The 21392-nt window shown below is 44.1% G+C and overlaps 1 protein-coding gene across 2 annotated transcripts in view; it reads left to right on the forward strand.

Moving 5' to 3' along the window:
* LOC141993114 (vascular endothelial growth factor receptor kdr-like) overlaps positions 1–21392 on the forward strand; it is a 184970-nt gene that overhangs the window by 83906 nt on the left and 79672 nt on the right. For both annotated transcript variants that reach the window (XM_074962420.1, XM_074962421.1), the window contains exons 5-9: positions 12–174; positions 1895–2031; positions 3801–3981; positions 5165–5282; positions 8064–8239. In XM_074962420.1, the coding sequence (XP_074818521.1) occupies positions 12–174; positions 1895–2031; positions 3801–3981; positions 5165–5282; positions 8064–8239 (775 nt within the window). The remainder of the gene's footprint in view (positions 1–11; positions 175–1894; positions 2032–3800; positions 3982–5164; positions 5283–8063; positions 8240–21392) is intronic.

Genomic DNA, 21392 nt, shown 5'->3' on the forward strand with positions numbered 1-21392 from the left:
TTCTTTTTCAGCTTCCTTCTTCTTCAGAGTTCAGCTACTGGAGGATGGCGTGGGACCCCAAGAGAGGATTTGTCATCCCCTCTCCTCCTTTCCACTTCTTCAAAGGCATACTCAAGTGTACAACCAAAGTAAACGGAATTGAGTCCTCATCCTACTACATGCCACAGAAAGTGGGTGAGTGACCCCTGTGTGCTGAGCAGTAACTGCTACTCAATGGAACAGAAACAATTCTAGTGCTTAGCTAAGCCTTGTGGTTATTATTCCTTGGTTAGCCTAGTTCCAAGATAACTCTTGGGGTTTATAGCTAGTATGTATTAGAGATGAGTCAAAACTGGAACATTTTATGCACACCCACCTTCCCCTTTGAGCTTTGGTGGTTCAGATCAAATAGAACTTGGATCTGATCCACCCCTGGTTTTGAAAAATTGCCCAGTTTAGAGATGGGACAGAACTGAAATATTTTCCTCAAATCCCACCAAAGTTTTGTTGGTTTGGATAAAGTGGAACCTACATTCAAATAACCACTGCTTTGGGATTTGCAAATCCAAGCAGTTGCCTTGTCTGCCCATTTCTGGTATTTGTGGAACTTACAAGATCATGATATAAAATCTCATGTAAATGCTCATTTGCAAACCTCACGGTTTTTGTTTGGTTTCTCTTGGCACTTTACCACAACCTCTCCATTGTGTTTCGAGATGGGCTCCAGCTGCAGAAGTCAACTCTGGATTTTGAACACTGAGGTGTTTGGGACTGAGGCTTTGTTTGAGCCCATTTCGAATAATGTGCTCCTTGTTTTGTGTATATTTTCTTCACCTCCTCATAAATTTTAAATTTTACTAGGCAGGGTTTGCTGTGACTTCCTTTCCACTAGGTCATGGTACCCTTCTCAACAACTAGCATTTAGCTTAAAATAACAGGCAAGGAAATTTGTATGGCAGCCAAATGGAGGTTCTGGATAGCTCTTTTTTCAGTGCTTAGAGTAATTATTTCCTACATATGTCACAAAATCAAAGAAGGTCATCGGGCCCACCTCTTAAGGGCCAATATAGGATCCACCCCTATTCCCTATAGTAGGGAAGCACCCTGACCTAGCAGATGGTGCACTAGACTGGACTCAGGAGTTCTATTCCCTGCTCTGCTAGTGTGTGACCGTGCGCAAGTCACTTGCCATCTCTGTACCTCAGTTTCCCCAACTATAAAATGGGGATGATAATGGTACTGACCACCTTTGCAAAGTGCCATGTAAGAACTAGGTAGTAGCCTTACTATCTTACTGATCTCAAGAGTGTGCTAGATACTTCACACCGTCAATAAAAGGACATGATCCCTACCCCAAGGTGTTTAACAAGCTAACGTCAGACCAAGATTTTAACAATTGAGTAGGGGCTTAGGAGTGCCCGGTGTGAAGGGCAGCTGGTTTTCAGAGGGCCGGTGCTCAGCACTTTGTGGAAATCAGGCCCCTTTCTAGTATCCCCAAACTGAGGCGCTCAACAGTACTAGTCATTTTTGAAAATTGCAGCCTAGGCAGGGACTAAGAAAGGACGGACGAGGACGATATCAGTGTGATTATGTGGCCAGTGATCGAGGGCTGGAGCCCCGAATGCAGGAGTAAAGAAGATTTTACGTCCAGAAGGGCACATACTCCGATCATCCTGTCCGGCCTCCTGCATAACCCAGACAATAGACCAATGAGATTAAGGTCCCTACGTCAGTGATCTCATTTTCAAAAGTGCCTGAGTGCCCAGCAGCTCCCACGGAGGTCATTAGCAGGCTAATGTCCTGCCGTCCTCATAGGAGGAGCAAGATCTTGAGGAAGGATTTGAAATTTGGGTCTCCTCTTAAATTCAGCTGAAGTAGATTGGGGGAAGTCTTACCTTTGTTCCTTTCATTTCAGAGGGCAGAATACAGAACCTGGCTCTGAAAGCAAACCTCAGAAAGCTGCTGGTTGGAGATACCCTCAGCCTGGAATGCAGCGCAGAGACCTTTTTCAATGGACGGATTGAATTTGAATGGCAGTGCCCTGGGGGGAGAGTGAGTAGCTGACAATTTAAGGCTGTCTCTGGTTGCATCAGGGTAGTCGACTGTATGGAAATGAAAGTTCTGTTCTTATGGTTTAGTAAGTCCTAATTTTGCTTTCATTTGTCGTTCTTAAGACAAACAATGGGAGAGGCCCACATGACTGTCTTTTCAGGTTGGATGAGCTGAAAACTCAGGATGCTTATGGTAACTCTCTGAGCCTTTCGCTCTGGCAAAATTGGGCTGCAAATCTCCTAACTGGATTTTTGCAGCATCACCAGGCATTTTTGGTTCTGCAGGGAAAGAATAGCCTTTCCCACATCACTTCATCCCGCCGTATGATCCTCGCTGACAATGGGGAATCGAGCAGCCGCAGATGTGGCAGACTATCTGTCTGACCATCCAGCTATCCATAAATCTAGGCATTTGTTCACTGTGTAAAAATTAATCAAAAACAAAACGGCCTTTCTCAAGCCTCACTAAAAATTTGGTTCAAGTTCTAAGTGAGGATTCAGGCTCTGCTAATGGAGTGTAGGGCAGGGGGGTCATTTGGGGTTTGACCCCGCACAGCATGCTGAGCACTTCCTGCAAGGTGCTAAGCCCCTTCAACACCCCCTTGGGAATCACAGGGGTGGAGCCCACATAGTATCAAGTCTTGTTCAGGGTTGGTTCATTCATCCCTAATTAAACCTCTCCTCTTGTTAGCTGCTGAGCACCCTGCATTCTCATTTAAGTCACTGGCAGCAGCATGTGGATTGAGCCCTAAAACTAACAGCTTTTAAAATTAGGGTAAATACATATTTCTAAGAAGCAGCAATTCTAAAAGTTCTCCTTGTGGAGAAAGAGCCCAAAGATCAGTGTCCCAATTCAATACAATTTAAAAAATATTCCATTTCTGTCCTGTGTAAACCCCTAAATTTGATGATTTCTGGGCTTCTACAGCCTTGCACAGAAAACAAGGATGTTCCATGTTATCTAATGACTTGGGACCCCTCAAAAGGTTCTTGGCAAAGCTCATGAAAGAATTTTTTAAAAAAAAAGACAAGAAAAGAAAAATAACAAAAACTACAGCCTGGGTGGGAAATACCTGTAGACTTTTATCAGGATGAAACCAGTGTGGTTCTACAGAATTTTCTCTTTGAAATCTGTAGAATGAAATAGAAGTTGATCTTCTTTCTATCGTCTTTCTTTGAACCATCTGCTCGAGTTCTATGTAGGAGGTGTACAGATCCTATTAAATATTATAGGGTCAAAATTTCTATTGAAATTTACACTTCTGTATCATGTTCTAAAGGGCTTTTCCATTGGGATGTTGTTACTAAATAGATCTTTTACTATTTAAGGTATTATTTTTTCTTCCCCAGACAGACTGATACTGACCAAGAATTAAATGTACACTACAGATGGGAGTCCCAAAATAACACGGATGAAATCCTGGCCCCACAGAAGTCAATGGGAGTTTTGCCATTGATTTCAACAGGGTCAGGATATTAGCCCCTGATTGGTTCTGTTCTTGTGGTACGTCCACTAATTTACCCACTTGCGTGGTACTAGTGAAGAGCTACTTGATTTCATTAATTTGTAGGTCTATGGACATTAAAAGCTCCCTGAAAAGGTCTGTCTGCTGTGACTTCTTGTGTATTATTAGTAACCTACTCTCTGGGGGGAAAGTGTAAATGTTTCAGCCTAGGTCTTTGGAGTTTATATCTCTTAATTGAAGGGTAGTTGAAACAGAATAAGCAAAAAGTTGACCCTTTTCTTTTTCTCTTTCTTCTGTCACCCAGGATCATAAGCCTATACCAATTTTGAACAAAAGTCAGTCAGTGTATAAAGGCTTCAGTAATCTGACCATCCAGAACATTACCATGGAAGACAGTGGCTTGTACGTATGCAGAGTAGTCAACGTAACAGGACTGGAGACCAATGTAATGGGACTGAAGGCCAATGTTACAATCACAGTATACAGTAAGTTCCGTATCTAAATCAGAATAGTGTCTGGGAAGCAGGACTGTTAAGGAGATGGACATATTTATTATGTAGGTGTCCATTAGCAATGACACCAGCTAGGATACAGTCACAAGAGTGGCCTATCAATCCTCATGCTTTAGGACATAAACCAGTGGTGGGCAACCTGCAGCCCGGGGTTCCGCACGTTGCCCACCAGAGTAATCCGCTGGCAGGCCACCAGACAGTTTGTTTACATTTGCATGGCTGCCCGCAACTCCCAGTGGCCGCGGTTCACTGTTCCCAGCCAATAGAAGCTGTAGGAAGCAGCCGTGCAAATGTAAACTAACTGTCTGGCGGCCCGCCAGCAGATTAGCCTGACAGGCTGCAAGTTGCCCACCATGATATAAACTGATCATCAGATGGGGTCAGGAAAAAATGTTTTCAACAAAATATATTATAGTGTTATGGGAAGGTTATATCTTCTGCTTAAACACACAGTACTGGTCTTTGTTAGCGACAGGATACAGGACAGTAGAGGCACATTAATTTGTTCGGGTTTAGCTGTTTTTATCCTCTTAAATGTTTTTGAAAAGGTAGTAAACTTCTGAAAATGGGATGTACTGGAATTCACCTATTGAGTCATGAGTCACTTGTATCACAGGGGTCACATGGGCTTTGTGTATGGGTAGGCCAGAATTTTCAAAAGGGTCCAGCTTCCCCAGCTGGGACCAGATTTTCAAAAGAGCTCAGCAAATTGGGTGCTGAGCACCTCTGAAAGTCTGGCCCCCATTGTGGGTGCTCTGCCCTTGAAAATCTGGCCCTTTGAGGTGAAAACATCAACTTTTGCCAAGGGACACCCCAGTTACTGCAAATATTTCCTGTTCCATGGATAACGTGGGTTATCATCAGATACCACTGTGTAGCAGCTGTTGGCAGTGGTTGATTTTTAAATGGCCACCACTGCCACTAGAACCAAAATGTGCAGCGAGAGCCTGTCTCTAGTTCTGGTACATGTGTACAGAACAGATACAGCTACGGCTGAAGCTTACTGGCAGCTTGTCATTCCATTTGATTGCCTGTAGCTTCTCCTGATCTATCATGCTGAAACCCATTCCAGAGCATATTGTATTTAGGGCTGTGGGTATTTATAGCCTGACAAGAATCTTCCATTGTGTGACTTTTTTTAAAATATTTGTTTCAGACAAAGCTTTCCTGAGAGTTTCCTATAAGAAAGGACCCTACTATGAGGGGGTAGCAGGACACAAGTTACTGAAACTAGCTGTGAAGGTGGATGCCTTTCCCCGCCCCAGTGTTACCTGGTGAGCATCATCAGCCTCTTGTGCAGGATCAGGAAAATGTGATCTTCTGAAAGGGATAAGAAAAGATATACCTGCCACTTTCTTCAGACATGGCAGACAACGTAGAGGGGTGGCCTTGTGACTAAATTGCTGGTCTAGGAAACAATGAAATCTGGGTTCTGTTGTCAGCACTGCCACAGACTCATTGTGTGATATGAGCTTGGGCAAGTCACTTCACCCCTCAGTTTCTGCACTGACAGCCTGGGGATAACGATACATCCCTACCCCATAGCAGAAATGCGAGGATCTGCTAAGTCATGTGCCCATAACACACTGAAAACCAAAGAGGGAAAAGTACAAGAGAGCGTTGTCAGTGTTACCATTAGCAGAGCTGATCTTAAAAGGAGCCAGTGCCTCCCGGAACGCTGTGAGAAACATTCTCTGCATGACAACGTCTGCCTCTTCAGCTCATTTATGACTAAGGACATTCTCCTGAAAGTGGATCTATCTGCTCCTGCCACTGCTTCCCCATCTGAAGTCCTAATCCATGTGGGAATACTTTCTGCAGCTGCCAGCTGCAGAGGGTTAGGACTTTGGCTGCAGGTGGGGAGTCAGGACCAGATGATCTCTGAGGATCCTGTTTTTTAGGCAGTAATAAATAAATAAATAATGAAGCAAGGGGCATGCAGGAAATACTGATCTATCCGCAGAATCATCCCAAAATAGAATAGAGCTCAAATGTTTCTAGACTGCTTCATGAAATCATAGATGCTGGAAAGGCAAAAGACCTATTAGACCTTCCTCTGTCAATGAAGGAAAGTCCTTTATGGCCAGTGATGCAATAGATGAACTTAATTATGGCCTTTGTTCCCCCTATGTATTCAGTTAAGTGACTCAAGCAATATCATTTGATGGATCCACAGAACTCCACCCTGTCTCTCCTCAATCCACCAATGCCAAGAGTGTGGTATCCATCACACCCCTACACACACACACACACACACACAGAGCAAACAAAGGGGAATCATGCCAAAATCCTATGGGCCAATCAAAGGCACTAACACATCACTATTTAATACAAGATGCAGGACTTCAACAACCATAGGGGGCACTAACTTCCACCATCTCCCCTTTGACTTCTTTCTCCCCTCTCTCTCCCCTTCCTCTCTGCCTCTTTTTATGGCGAGGGGAAATGTTGGCCAAGACCACCAGCATTCTATCCCCTATTCCATTGCCTAGAAACCAGACAACTGCTCAAAAGCATGCTCAGATCTGTGAAAGCCCTCTGCCACACTCAGCGTACCTTGCCATGATGCTGTGGTGAGTTGGCACCTCCACAATGCATTTTCCGTTAGCCAACAAGAAGTGATGAGTCCAAGTGACTCAGTGGCAGGATTGGCAGACAGAAGGGGGAGTAGGTACTGTTTGGGGTTTGGTTTTGTTTTTAAATAGTAAAATTGTATGAAATTCCATGAGGTTCAATTCAAATCATAAGAGAAATTAGCCAGCTGTTGCTGGGGGTGTTTTTTAAAGAGCTGGGGATATTTTATGGGATGAAGTGGGGACTTTCCCCTTTTCTTTCTACAGCAATGATCATACTTCATGCAGAGGTTGAGAAAGGAAATTGCCATATTTGGGACTAGTCTGAGACCACCAACATTGTCTGGCCTGTGTGTTCTGTGCTGCAGCAGTGAGATGTTGATGTTGGAGTCCTCTTTAGTGCAGTTGTTTAAATTACTGTCCAGGAGACTTTCAAAACTCTCAGACTGAACACAGTCACATTTCTCCAGCTGGAGTCCCTGAGAAGTTCATCAGCCTGACCTGTGGGTTGTAGTGTTTTGCCCATCAAATATTTGAAGTCCAAAAGCATCCAAACAACATCACCTGCTACTTGCAGGTGGTTTTATCTATGAACTAGAGGAACCTTATTCAGATTCTTCTACCCCACTCTTTGTTGATGAAGGTTCAAAATAACAAATGCTCCCTGGGAGGAAACAGAGATGTTCAGAATATTTGTCCAAACAGAATAAAAACACGTCCCCTGCATGTACACAGCCAAATTTTCAAAGTGGCCTCAGTCACCTTTAAATTGATTGTAAGCTCCTGTGGCACAGACTTTGGATGTTTCCAGTGCTGTAAAGGGCCATGCACACTCATTGCAATAATGAGTAATAATAATAACAACAGTTAATTATAATCTGTTCCCTTAATTCGCTTACTCCAAAACTGGTGGCCCAAGCTTTTGCAAATCCACAATTTGCTGTGCATATTGCAACACTTGCACTGCATATTTGTTATGCTCATCAGAGGGTTAGTTGTCTACCCAATTTCCACATGCAGATGTTGTTGGCATGTGTCCATCTCAGTTTAAAGCACCTAGAAACTTGCTTGTGCAATGTTGGACACACACTTTTGAGTATGTGGCCCAGGATTTGTGTGTTCAAGTGGTGCTCTCAATACAGAGGCCAGTTACTTTCATCACAGAGAGTCCTTGAATGGGCAACCTTCTGATCATCTCCTTTCACTGTTGCTGGCTAAAATATGGAAAACAAAGAAGCCAATGTATTCCCATCAATTTGGCGAGGATGGGTAAGGGGAGTGCATGTACGGTTGTTGTTTTTTTCAGTGCAAGCACTGATGGCAGAGTGGGATTCCCTACAGATATTCCCATAGGACAGCAATAACAATGTACCTAGTTAAATCTGAATTTGGATAATGGCCAGCCCCTCTGCTGTGTACTAGGGCTGGCCTGCATGCAGTGCTGACAGTCTTCGTTTGAACTTCCCTCGCTCTTCAAAACAGGTATAAAGATGGCAAGCCAATCAAGGAGAACCACACTTGCTATGTACCAGATCCAATGAAGTACAAGCTGGGCATAAGGGATTTGAGACCAGAGCATGCTGGGAACTACACCATAGTCCTGAGCAACACTAAACATGGCCTACATGAGAACCTCACCATCCAGCTGGTAGTGACAGGTAAGCACCTGATGTTTCCAAATAATTCTGTTGCTCTCTCTCATTTCACTCACGATGCCATTTTGCTCGCCAGGCCAAGTGGGAACATTGAGCAGCCTTTGACATTTCTCTGTTTAATTGATATGATGTCAGACTCAGAGAGCACCAACATAGGCTGCCCAGGGTTTTCAGAGTTCAGACTGGGGCAAGGTAGTACCGCTGGATAAGGGCTGACGAGACTTCCTCAGAAGTGGGAAGTTGAGGGTTGCCCTGTTGCAAAAGCAACAATGAATTCCAGGCCTGTGAGCCCCCACTAAAGATGATTTTGTGCTCCTGAAGGGTTTTCCCAGGGATTACCTTGAAGTATGTGGGAGTGGAGAACACATCCCACATAAACTCCGTAGTTTTATGAGGTACTGATCAGTGCATGCATGGACAGCGGCAGTTCATTCAAGAACCAATTCAATCTAAAAGGGAATGCCAATAGGTTCCAGTCCACATTGCCCTAAGACAGTGGGGTGCACTTTTAGAACGGGGTCTGACATTCCAGATTGCTCTGGTCGCTCTAGAAAAACGTATATGTAACAAATAATACACAGTGCCTGGTCATCTTGTATTAAAATGTATCTTGCATCACCATCACAGGCTGCTATGTAACACACATTACAGAATGTCAGATAATGGATGGTCACCATATATCACGGTCTTTGGTTGTGGATCTTCACCCTACAGAGAATTCACATTGCAGAGTGTCTGGCCATAGATGGTCACCCTGTACTGGACACACTCAAGACATGCTCCATGACACTCCATGGCTATCTATGCTTAATGCAATTAACACACATGCCAGAATAGCGAGGTGACAAGTAAGATGTGTCAAGTGAAGCCTGGGTCACATAAAGCCGATTAGTTGCCAATGAACCATTACATCTAAGGCACAGAGAGTGCAGGATCTTTTCTCTCTCTCTGTGATCACTACTGTGGCACTGTGTAGAGAAAAGCAATAGTTTGAAAGTGAACAAAGGAAAATGTAGGCTTAATATTGGGGGGAAGGAAATTCCTAAAAAGTGAACTCTGTTAGCCTGGGGACTAGTTTCCCAAGAGAAGTACCAGAAGCTCCATCCCTTGGGATATTGCAGACTAGCCTGGACAAAGCAGTGGAGAACAGCCTGTAAGGAGCAGAAAAGGGCCACATTGGTAGGAGCAGAGGAACTAGCTGAGCTCCTCTGTCTCAGATGTCTATTAATCGTCCTTCTCTAGAAATACTTCACAAGTCTGTATTTTCTTTATTGTCCTTTATCTAGCAGGAACATTTGAGAGACAGATTCATTTTCAAGAGAGTCCCGGGAAAGCGGAAGCAAGCTATTTGCATTGACAGGGGTTTTGAGACAGATGGAGAGATAGATACATGAATCACATTTATTAATCTCCATCTCTTGGGAGGTGGAAAAAAGGGGCCATGTTATCCCACTGTGCATCCACTGCCTTGCCACCTCATTTCTATGCCATTTAGCTTGGTGGAAGAGAGAGACTGAATCATGAAGGAGAATAGGAGTTTAGTGAAAGTTAGCTCGGCTTTCTTTTGTGCTTCCTGAGTTTCAGTCAGGCTGTAACAAAGAAAAAGTTACTGAGGCTGGTTTATTTTCTTTTCAATAGTGAATGCTTTTCCCCCTTCCCTTTATTCTCTCTACGCCAAAAAATATTCCACTATTGTGTGGCATGTGCGCTGCTACGCCCCACAACTTCCAGCCATTGTGCATTTCTTATTTCACCTTTCACACAGGAGTATTGCCTGATAAGTAGGGAAAGGAATAAAGAGACACTAAGGATAAAATCCTGACCCCCACTGATATCAATGGCAAAACTCCCATTGTATTCAGTGGGGCCACAATTTCACCATAAGTCTTGGTCCCCAAAAATATGTAGCCTACTCTATTCCAATCCTTCACTAAAATATATATGGTAGAGAACAATCCTGCACTAGCAAAGGGATGAAGTAGATGTCTTGGTAGGTCTTTTCCAGTCTGATTTCTGTGATCTTTATCTTCCTCTACTGAATGGTTATTTGGAGCACATCGTTTGTGAGCTGATCCCAGTTGCTGTTTGTTGGTAGAGTAGTGTGACTGGATAATTTTCAGCTTAGCAGTTATTCTTGCAGTATTCATTCTGAGTGTGTGCTACATTGGTTACTCTTCATGTCTGACTGGTCATCTTGGTCACATGGTATGGGTTCTCCTGTCTGGCTGGATGATACATCTTAAACTGGAAAAGATTGCATCAAGAACAATGAATAATGAATACTGTTACCGCTGCCTGTCTCCTTGCTTGCATGCGGAAAAGGGTGTTCAGATGAAGAACAGTCATTCCCCCAACATTTATACAAACAAAAGTCTGTGTGCACGACTGCTCATGGGTAGCCAGCAAAAGATGTTATTGCAGGATACAGCCATCTATGGCTATTAGCTGTTTTACACATATTTTCATCTTTGTGTGTTATGCACAAGTACACTGTATACACACACACACACACACAGAGCCTTATGTGCATTTTTAGCCTTTGTCAGAGATCAACACAACAGAAGGCATTAATCAGGAATAATTATTGCAGTGAAAAAATGCCATTAATCATGATACAGCAAGTCCAAAAGCTCCAGGAATATTGCGGATTGGTAAAGTGCAGACTGATGTTTCATGTACAAGCAAGGGGGGAAAACAGCAGGTGTTTCTTTTTTGGTAACAAAAGATCATCCCACAGATGAAGAATGTTCACAGAAAAGTATCTGGCAAAGAGCACAATTGTTTTTAATATGGCAGCTGCAAGTAGTGAGGAAACTAGCCTTGCCATGGATATGACTTACACAAAACTCCCATCAAATCATCCCTGCCTTTGCTGGTCCCCACGGTCTAGGATTCGTGGCCTCATGCACTTACACAGCACACTTTAACTAAAGTATTGAATTAAGGGGGCAGATTATTTTGGCCAACCTTACATGGGTACATGTAGATCAAAAAAGAACATTTTGATCTTGAATTAACTGACCTGACTCTCATTTTCAGTTAGAATGTAGGGTCCATTCCATTGTCAGACCTGGGCATTTGCAACTCATTCTCCAAAAAAATTAAACACGGGGGTTTTGTTAGCTTGAATCTTTACTAAGCAGTATTTTAAACTCCTAAATAAATCACCTGACTCCTTAGTGCTAATCATTAGCATCAGCATCAAATTATAAGTTCACTACCTTCCAAATAGGATAAATTGCTGAGAGTTTAAGTAGATATTTATATGTTGGGCCTTCCATCCAGTAGGATGCCAAAAAACTCTATGGCACTTTATACAGGAAATGGATCCCCTGGCCCAGGATGGACTCACAGCTGCCTCTGAGCTGGAAATAGCAATGTTTAGGGAATGGAGATTTACTTCTCCAATTGGAATTGCAGGCAGAATGTCATTACTGGAGCTGGAATTTGAACACAGGGATTAACACACTCTTCATCAGAAATCTCTCTGGATTTGTAGTGAACACAATGATCAGGGCCTCAGTTTTACATCCCCTCTGAGAGATGGCATCTTCAGCAATGCAGCATCATGCTGGGACACTGATTTTGTACCATCTCAGTGGGAAGAATGCCTACCTTTTCCTACAGGCTGTCTTTGGAGGTGAGGTCTATACACTTATATTGCAGCAATCAGAATAGCTAGGGCATAAAGTGCACACAGAGAGAGGAGCACAACCATATCAAGTACAACATCACCAGCCATTTCCCCCCGAGTCTAACGTGGCCATAGAATCCACAACTGGCAAGAGAGAAGCAGAGCTACAGGTCAGGCATCAGCTCACCACAAGCTGGCAAAAGCAGATTGTGCATCGTAATTCCCACTACGTCTAACTACCCATGACACACGTTGATGGGAACCAGGCTGACTGAATGCAAAAACTCCACACCCGAAAACAAGCAATTGTTGACTGGCCTGCTGATGAATGACCAATAGGATCCCACTACCATTCAAGAAATGCCCCTTTAAGAAGTGACTCCCTCCTTAGCCTATGCCACTAGCCACCCATTTTCCCACCACCCCTGGAGGCAGATGGAATTTAATCTCCCAGGAGCACACACACCCCTTGCCGGGTCTCATTGGCTCAGGGTAGGACTCTTGAGTCTCCAGGAGGTAGCTGATCGCATTTCCAGAGTGTTCCTTCTTTACATATTTACACATCAAATACTGTCCAAGAAACGGCGGGTTGCTGTGATTTTGTTTTGTTTGATTAAATTCTTATTGCGAGCCAAAGCTTCAAGAGAATAATGTCCTGAAGAATTTGGAGGGGAGGGAGCAAGGGAAAAGGGTGATCCTAGCAAACAGCTGGCGGCTGCAACTCCGAGCCAGCCAAGAATGAAAAATGGAGGGGGGGGGGAGAAAGGTATTCTAGGCTAGACTACAAAGCAAAGTGGAGGGAGGGGAGATCGATTTATGGTCAAGCCGGCTGCATTTCATTCTCATGCTCGCACAAATAATCTGGATTTATCAGGCTTTTTGCTGAGCCCTTTATGCCACATGCAGAAGCCTCTTACCATCATATTTTGAGGGCAGATTGTACTGGAAACATTAGGTTAACTCACAAAATGGGAGAAATAACTTGCCATTATCTTGCCTCTCCCCTATCCCACTCTCATCTGACTCCTTTCCTAAACGCCCTCTAGTGTTTCCTAGCAGATATTGCATTCGCTCAGCGTGGCGCCGTTCAATTGGAATTAGCTTTATTGTACAGTCCTTGATCCCGCCAGCCTTGGTGTGGTGCCTAGCAGGGAAGGCAGATTGGAGGCTGTGTCAGAGAGCAAGGTGAGGCACTTGAAATAGCCCCTCAACACTCAGTAGTAGTAATTCTCAGGCTCCTTACGTACCCACTCCCCAGGGTGAAATGAGGCCGGGATGGGAGGGTGAAGAGTGCACACGTGCACAGACATTGGCTCACGCGTGATCCTTGTTGTGCTAAAGAAGTGTTCAGCTATGCACTGCTGTGTTAGACTTTGCTCCCGGCACTAGGCAGGTGCAGCATGGCGACGGTGCCTAGCATTCTCGTTCATGCATGAATTGGTTCCCTGTCCCACTCATCACTTCTATGCCGTATACTTATAAACTTAAGCACCTGCATAAAGGCCAATGAACTCAGGCTGGGTTGGACCACGGTGTATAATATCCTCCCAGGCCAGGTATTTGCATAAAATAAATGACATTCCTCCAAGTAAAAAGACAGGACCCCATCCTAACCACAAGCCCCGTAGGCAAAAGCCTAGGGAAAGAGACGAGTCTTCATCAGGCCGTGAAGATCAGCCAATTCAAGTTGTATCAGACCACGGGGGGGAGAGAAGTCCAGTGTGATAGGCCTCATCCAAAGCTCCATTTAGTCAATGGAAAGACTCCCACTGACTTTAGTTAGCTCTGAATCAGGTCATAGGTGCGTGGGTGTGGATCTCCCACTGAAGTCACTCTAAGTTTTGACATTGTAGTACTGCTGTAAGGGGCCCCTGGAAAACACACACTTCCTTGATATTATTACTACATCCCAAATGAAGACTGAATTAGGAGAACCAAGACAAACATGTGAAAGCAGGAGCCTCTAAAATGAAACAATATCTATCCATCCATCCATCTCTTCATCTGTGTGACTAATACATCCCTCACCTTAGCATCTGGATTTCCAAAAAAGCCATCTCTTTGCTATCACTTTGGAGGAGCAGCTGTCCCGGCAAAGCTGAAACAGAAGTGATTGTTTTCCATCATCTGGGCCAGCTAAGCAAACTAGAAACACAAACTACAAAAATAGAGGGGCCCCATTGTTTCTGATGAAATCCTGTTCAAGCCCAGAGCATGTGGATTGGGTTGCATCCCTTTCCTCCTCCGTATTCTCTGTATTGCTTAATTGGGTGTGGGCCATGGTAGAAGGGATGCTTGCTTTAGAATAGTAACGTAAGTAAAATAATTGGCACATTAGAAGTCTGCCCATCTTTTCCCTCAAATGGGGAATTTCTAGTGCCAGACATGGGGAGGGGGGCTGGACACCTACTGACTTATTTATTGCAATGTGAGAAAGTGAATCAAAAAAGGAGAAAAAAAAAAGACGATAGGCAAACTTCCACTCATTATTAGCAAATTATGAGTAATTTTCTCACTAATATTATGTGATCCCCACAAACTGCCAGCTTCCTGCTCTAGCCCTCCACTTAGTCCTCTGTGCTCTCCTGGGAGCACATTTCATTGGAAGTAGCCAAAGCAATTTTAGGAAGAGGGAACTGGGGACTGCTTGAGTTTTGCCAAAATATCCTAAGCATTCCTCCCGCTTTTTATTGAAGCAGTGTCTCTCCAAGTCTAACAGCAGGGAGGTGGGGGCAGCAGCATGTTGTTTGCACGTTGCCCCCCATGCCCCTAGCCAACCCTGCAGGTAGATTAACTTGTGCCTTTTCCTTTAGAAAAGCAGGCTAGCGGGCAGTGCCAATCCTTGAAAAACTAGAGAGCTAAAATTGCACGTTCTGGGAACAATTAAGCGGATCAGTGTTGAGCACATTGCTTTTGAACTCTGCTTAGCAAAAAAAAGGAAACAAGAAAAAACTCAATTTCCAAAAAGTTGGCTGAGTCAATCAAAGGCGGAAAGCAGAGCTGTTATGGGGTGGAGTTGGGGAGAGAGAGAGTCATTCTCCTTATTAGAGAATTAAGAGAGAGAAAATTAGTCTAAAAGTTGTCTTAAAAGGCAAAAAAAACCAAAAAGTTGTTTGTGATTTTAGCACAGGATGGTCCTTGGAGGGTTAAAACTCCCTACAACTTTTTAAATCTTTGGCTATACAGTATAAGAAAATTGATGAATTTATATTCCAGTTACCAGCCCTGCCTTTCCAAACCAACATGTTCCAGAGAAACACGAGGGAGTGTGCTCTAGACATCAGGGTGGGAGCCTGATAATCAGCGCTCCTGGGTTCTATTCATGGCTGTGTGACTGTCATGTGTTTTTTGTGTGACTTTGGGCAAGTCTCTCCAGCTCTGTTTCCCCAGATGTAGACTGGGGATAATAATATTTATCTACTTCAGAGGTGGCTTGCAGGGCCTCAATGTTCGGAAAGTGTTTTGAAAACCTTGAATGGAATGCGGCCCAAAATGTTTTTGATTTTTCCTCTCTCCCTCTCTCTCTGTGCGCTTGTGCAAGTTTCTTTTTCGGAAAGAAAATAAGTATAAATATATAATGAATATATATCTAGATCACCTGTTCAAACCTAGACTCAAGCATGTGCTTAAGTGCTTTGCTGGATCAATCCTACGTGATTAATGAGTAAAATCAATCAACAACAGTGCCTAGTGTGTACAGAGTTTAGATCTCAGTTCAGTCACAAGTGGGGCAAGTGTTTGAGGATCATTTCAGTCACAGGTCCTTGAAACTAGAGCAAAGCAGAGGTCACTGGAACATTCTGCTCTACAAGGGAAACTCTCCATTACCACCTCCTCAAACTTAGCAGGCAGCATGTGCGGGTTTCTCAGGTGGCAGGAGGAGCGTGTGACCCCACAGCAACACTCTTAGTACATACAATGACTCTTGACATAAAATAAAGATACAGTCTCTTTCACTGAGTGGGGAATGATTGGGGTCAGTGGCCCACCCTGTCTACAAATTATTGGCCTCTCTATTGCTTAAGGCCTAAATGCAGCACTGGAAAGGAAGATGAAATTTACATCACTCATATCAATTTGAAATTTACAGTAAGTGCAACTGCTTTTGATTGCTCTTCGCAGTGCAGCAGCAGGGAAGTCTTTAGTTATTCAGGTCAGCTCCCACACCACCAATTACACCCTCAGCAAAGAGGAGCTAGAAATACAGTTTAAACTAGAGAAGAGGAAAACCCACCTCAATGAATTATAAATCTACTTGAACATTGTGCGTTTGAAATGTGGCCACACAACAGGAAACATTTAAGGTTTGATTTCTGATTAAATTGAGAAAACTCAGCTCAGGAGGAAGGGTGGCCAACAGAGCAGATCGAGAGGACCGAGGTGCAGTGACAGATCTCTGTGGAGCTGTAGGGTCAAGGTGTAAAACAGCAAGAGGTGTACTTAGAAATATCACCCCCAAGGGTTCAGGACTGGTGTAGGAGTGACTGCTGCACATCAAGACTGAGGTGCATTGGCAGAGTTGTTTGAGGGTGCCCAGGACTGGTACAGCGGAGGCTGCTGCTGGTCAGGATCAAGGTGCATTGGTTGAACTGTTTGGGAGAGCCCAGAACTGGCATAGCAGAGGCTGCTGTGGGTCAGAAACAAGGTGCTTTTGGCACAGCTGTCGGATGAATGGACAGGATTCAGATCTACAACAATGGAGAGCTGTTGCAGATCTAGGCTGAGGTGCATTGCCAAGCTCCATGCAGAGGAAGCTTGCAGACCTGATGAGCTCTTCAGTGTTGCTGGTCTATCACTTTCATATGCTCTAAATTCACACCAGATTTTGTTTAATATTTTAAAAAAAAAAAAAAACACCCACAGACCTGTCTTGTTAAATCTGTATTTGAGATGTGTAATTTAAAGTGTGACGAGAAATATATTTGGATTCTGGCAGTTGTTAAAAATGGATTCCCACATGTGCTTCACACATACAAATGAACAAAGGTACAAGGAGCTCCCATTCTGGAAGTGTGTTGGGGGGGCAGGAGTTATCAGAGAAACACATTGGCTGTGTCTACACGAGGAGGGTTGGTAAAAAAAAAAATCCCCACCATTGCTAACATTAGGAGTCCTAGGGCAGTTAAGGCTCTTGCACCCACCAATGTTTTTAATGCTCATTTATCTAACCCTGTTCCAAGCAGGACTAGATGACAAACGCCAGTGGCTGCAGAAGCCCTATCAACACTAGGCCTCCCAGGATTGCTGCCACTGATGGAGATTTTTAGCAATTCCCTGATGGGGGAATTTCTGCAAAGAGGATCTGACCCTGTGCCCTTTAAAGTGAATGGAAACACTCCTGTTGATTTCAATGGGCATTATATTAGGTCCATGAACAGAGTGGGTGAGATTCACACTCCCATTCTGGCTCCTTTACACCAGATAAAAGGGCTGGAGAACATAAAGATGCTCCAAAAGCTCCAGATCCAGACAGAGGAGAATTCCTCCAGCAGACGTAGACAGCTGGAGACTGTCCTCCGAGGAACTCCTCCGAGCCTTGGTGTAGGGAGCATGCTGGGGCTGGGGCTGAGGTCAGGCCTGTAGTACATAATGCTGTGGAAATTCCAAGAACCAGTGCAGCCCACCGGGAAGTCTAGCAATATTCAGAAGTGTTTGACTCCCACTGATTTCAATGGGAGTCAGATACATCTTCAGGCATGGATACCTCTGTCTCGGAGAGGTGACGTGACTAGTCCAAAGTCTCCTAGTAGTGGAGCTAAGGACTAGAAGCCAGAAGTTCTGACTCCCATTCTCCTGCTAGAACTACAAACCACAACCTCTCATTTGAAGAAAGAATGTTCAGCTCACTGTGAAAAACAAAACAAAAAACCAGGCTTTTTTAAAAACATTTCATTTTTAAATTGCCATTCCCATAATTAATCACGAGCTCTGCTATAATTGAGTTATGTGGCACTGTGAGGGGGAAAAATGACCGGAGGTTTTTTCAGCAAACCCCTTTAGTTTTAAGTAATAATTGCTTAAGTCTCATAAATAATTATGGCATTTGATGAATCATTTCAACTCATTTTAGGTTTCAAGTAATATTTAATAGCACCATGCAGTAAAGTAATTGTGGGATTAGGAATTCGTTTGACGCTCCGGTAAATCATTATTTTAATTAGATCAAGTACAAAAATTGCCATTTCTTGTTAGGAAAGATAATTTAAATGACATCCAATATGTTCATCATTTCACCAAGCGTACAGACAATTCTGTTAATATTGAAGGGTATTACCCAACCCCCTACACACGCAAGAACACTTTCTCTCTGTCCCTCTCACATGCATGCACACACACACTCTCTCTCTCTCTCTCTCTCTCATATACATATAGTCTGTGTGCAAAACTCAGAGCTCACACCCAAGAAAACACAATATTTTTGCACCCTTTCATATTAACCTTAATGCTCTTTCTTTGGTAAAAAACACATGTACAAGTTCTTTGCAGACGAGCGGAATGAACGATTTGAGAACCAACAGAAAAGTGTTCTGAGAGCATAGAAAATGGACTCTTGTCCACCAGGGGTTTTTGATGGTGTTTATGATTGGGAATGATTCAGTGGTGGGAAAAGAGACACCAATTAAAAGTAGCCTTTCTCTGCAGAACACAGATCAGTAACACTCTTCCCTTAGGAATAACATCTTACATCCAAGAATCTCAAAGCAGGTTACTAACAAGTTAATCTTTATAATAGTAGGTTTTATTCCCTCCATTTTACAGATGGGGAAACTGAGGCACAGAGAACTGAAGTAGCTTATCCAGCGTCACCCAGTGGGTTGGTGGCACAGTCAGGAGTAAGACCAAGGCCTGCTGACTCCCAGTCATGTGCCTTAACCACAAGATAATCCCGACTTCATCATTCTACTGGGAGAAAGAAGGGGTGGAAAGTGGATTTGTGGCATGGTGTGTGCTACTAGTATTAGGGCCACTTACGGGGAGAAAGGGAAAAAACTGAAACTTATGCGATAGATCTCTTAACACCAGAAGGTTAGTCATTTCTAAAGTGAAACACTAATTAAGGTTATTTATTCCAACTAATGTCTCATTATGGCATGGGAGCTGGGATGTTGTTGAGCCCTCTACAGTCAACAACCCTTCCTCAAAACTTGTTAAGGGGGAAGGCTGATAGAATTTTAGGCAGGGATGGGGTCAGAAGACCTTTCCCAGTCTGACCTGGCAGCCATGAGAAATGGAAAATGAGGATCCCACAGAGACATGGGATCAGAGCTGAAAAGCAAAGCTGGTCAGTCCCTAGTCAGAGAAGAGGGCTGAGAGACAAAAACAGAGGGCAGGGGTCCAAGACCGATGAGTTAGGCAATAGCTCATATTTGCATTCTTGGGCCTCCTTGGGAGGAGAAAAAAGAAGTCAACCCAAAATAACAGAAATCTAATCTATTGTACACTTCCCAGCTTGTCAAAAGCCCTCAGTTTAAAGCAGCCACAGTCAGCTACTCAGAGGGGTTCCAAAGAAGGACCCAGACGAATAAATCTGTATGATTTCCTGTTATGAGAAGCGGACAAAGAGATATGACTTGGGATGGGCAGAGCAGTCTGCATAAAGAAAGAGGCCACATTTTTACCCCAAACCTTTCTGAGGTTAGGAAAAGGTCAGTTCACTTTTGGGGGGGGGTTATGCCACCATTTTTCATTTGGCATGTTTCTGCGGGAGCCAGAAATAGAAGACACAAAGTATCCCTTCCCCATTGGCAACCATAGGTACTAGAAGTGTCTCACTGAGCCTGATCTTATGAGATTTCCAGCCTAAAGTTCTGATTTTGCACCCTTTACACACATAAATAATACTTAGTCATGCCAGCAGTCCTGTTGATTTCGTATGACAATGTCTTGCTCATTCTTCACATACTACAGTGATGATCGCAGTATAACCACCTGTCGTCCATTGATTTCAATGGGGCAGTTCACTTGACTACAGATTATTCATGTGTCAAGTTTGCAAAAGAGGATCTCAGTGTTGCAGATGCAAGAGTCTTTATTAAAGTTCAAATAAACTGCCAAAATTTTGGATGCTTATCCAAGTATTTTAGTGTTCACTCCGCACTAAGTATGACCCAAAGTCTTGTTTCCAAGATTGTGGTGAAAATGTCTCGCATATTGGAATGATCAATTTTTTTGCTCTTACTGCTGCTTAAATTGTTGAGACCCTGCATGTGGATTGAGAGATGTTTCTGAGAATTCCAGGAGTCTCAACACTACACCAAAATCTCAACATCAGGATTTGTTCTCAACTTGGCTCCAAATAGGAATTTATCATATTCTGAGGGAACACAGTAGCAAAATGACAATTTTCTGCCTACAAAAGAATCCATTTTTTCTTTAAAAACATTCGAAGAGCAACTAAGAAATATTTTTCTATTTTTGCAAACCCAAATGGCTTCGTTTAATGGTTTTGCTAGTGGTGAGAATTTTTTCACACCCCTTTATAGCTGCCTTCTGCCCCCTGAGGACCATGCACTTTGCAATCCCTGCTATTCTTCCCTCTCCCTTGTATCCTGTGTGTGGTACAAGGTAATGAAGGAGGAAGGCAAGGTGTCCAAATCAAAAAGACTTTGTTACAAAGACCCTGGGGCAGGGGTGGGCAAACTACAGCCCGCGGGCCGCATCCAGCCAGGGCACAGGGTCGGGGCCGCACCACGCAGCTTGGCCCCACTCCGGGAGACACTGGGTCGGGGGCTACACCCCCGAGCCTCTCCCAATGCCCCAGCCCCCTGCCCCAGCCCTGATCCCCCTCCCGCTCTCTAAAACCCTTGATCCCAGCCCAGAGTACCCTCCTGCATCCCAAAACTCTCATCCCCAGCCCCACCCCAGAACCCGCATCCCCAGCCAGAACCTGAACCTCTTCCCGCACCCCTGTCCCAGCCCTGATCCCCCTCCCGCCCTCCGAACCCCTCGGTCCCAGCCCAGAGCACCCTCCTACCTCCCAAACTCCTCATCCCCAGCCCCACCCCAGAGCCCACACCCCCTCCCACACCCCAACCCCAATTCTGTGAGCATTCATGGCCCTCCATACAATTTCTATTCCCCAATGTGGCCCTCAGGCCAAAAAGTTTGCCCACCCCTGCTCTGGGGAGTTCATGAACAATGATAACCCTGTTCCAAACCACCAGCTGTTTGATAAGATTCTCTTAAGCCACTAACACTGGAAGTCTGGGCAGCAGGGTATAAGAACTAGGAGAGAACATCAGATTTTGCCTAAAGGGTAAGGAACCACCCTGTAACATCTTAATCCCGTGCCTATTGAAGTCAACGGGAATTTCATTGTGTAGCTTTATCCAGGAGACGTCTAACATTCATGGCATTTGAAGGCGGCTAGGATTAATGTGGTGGAGTTTATATGTTTTGTAAAACCTCACAAAACATTCAGGCTAGTGACTGTACACCTTTTATGAGGGAACCTTTTTGGTATCATTGGTCACCATGCACCTAGCTCATTTCTTTACCATTCCTCACTGGCTACAGCTACAT

This window comes from Natator depressus, chromosome 9, assembly GCF_965152275.1.
Source record: "Natator depressus isolate rNatDep1 chromosome 9, rNatDep2.hap1, whole genome shotgun sequence".
Lineage (NCBI taxonomy): Eukaryota > Metazoa > Chordata > Testudines > Cheloniidae > Natator > Natator depressus.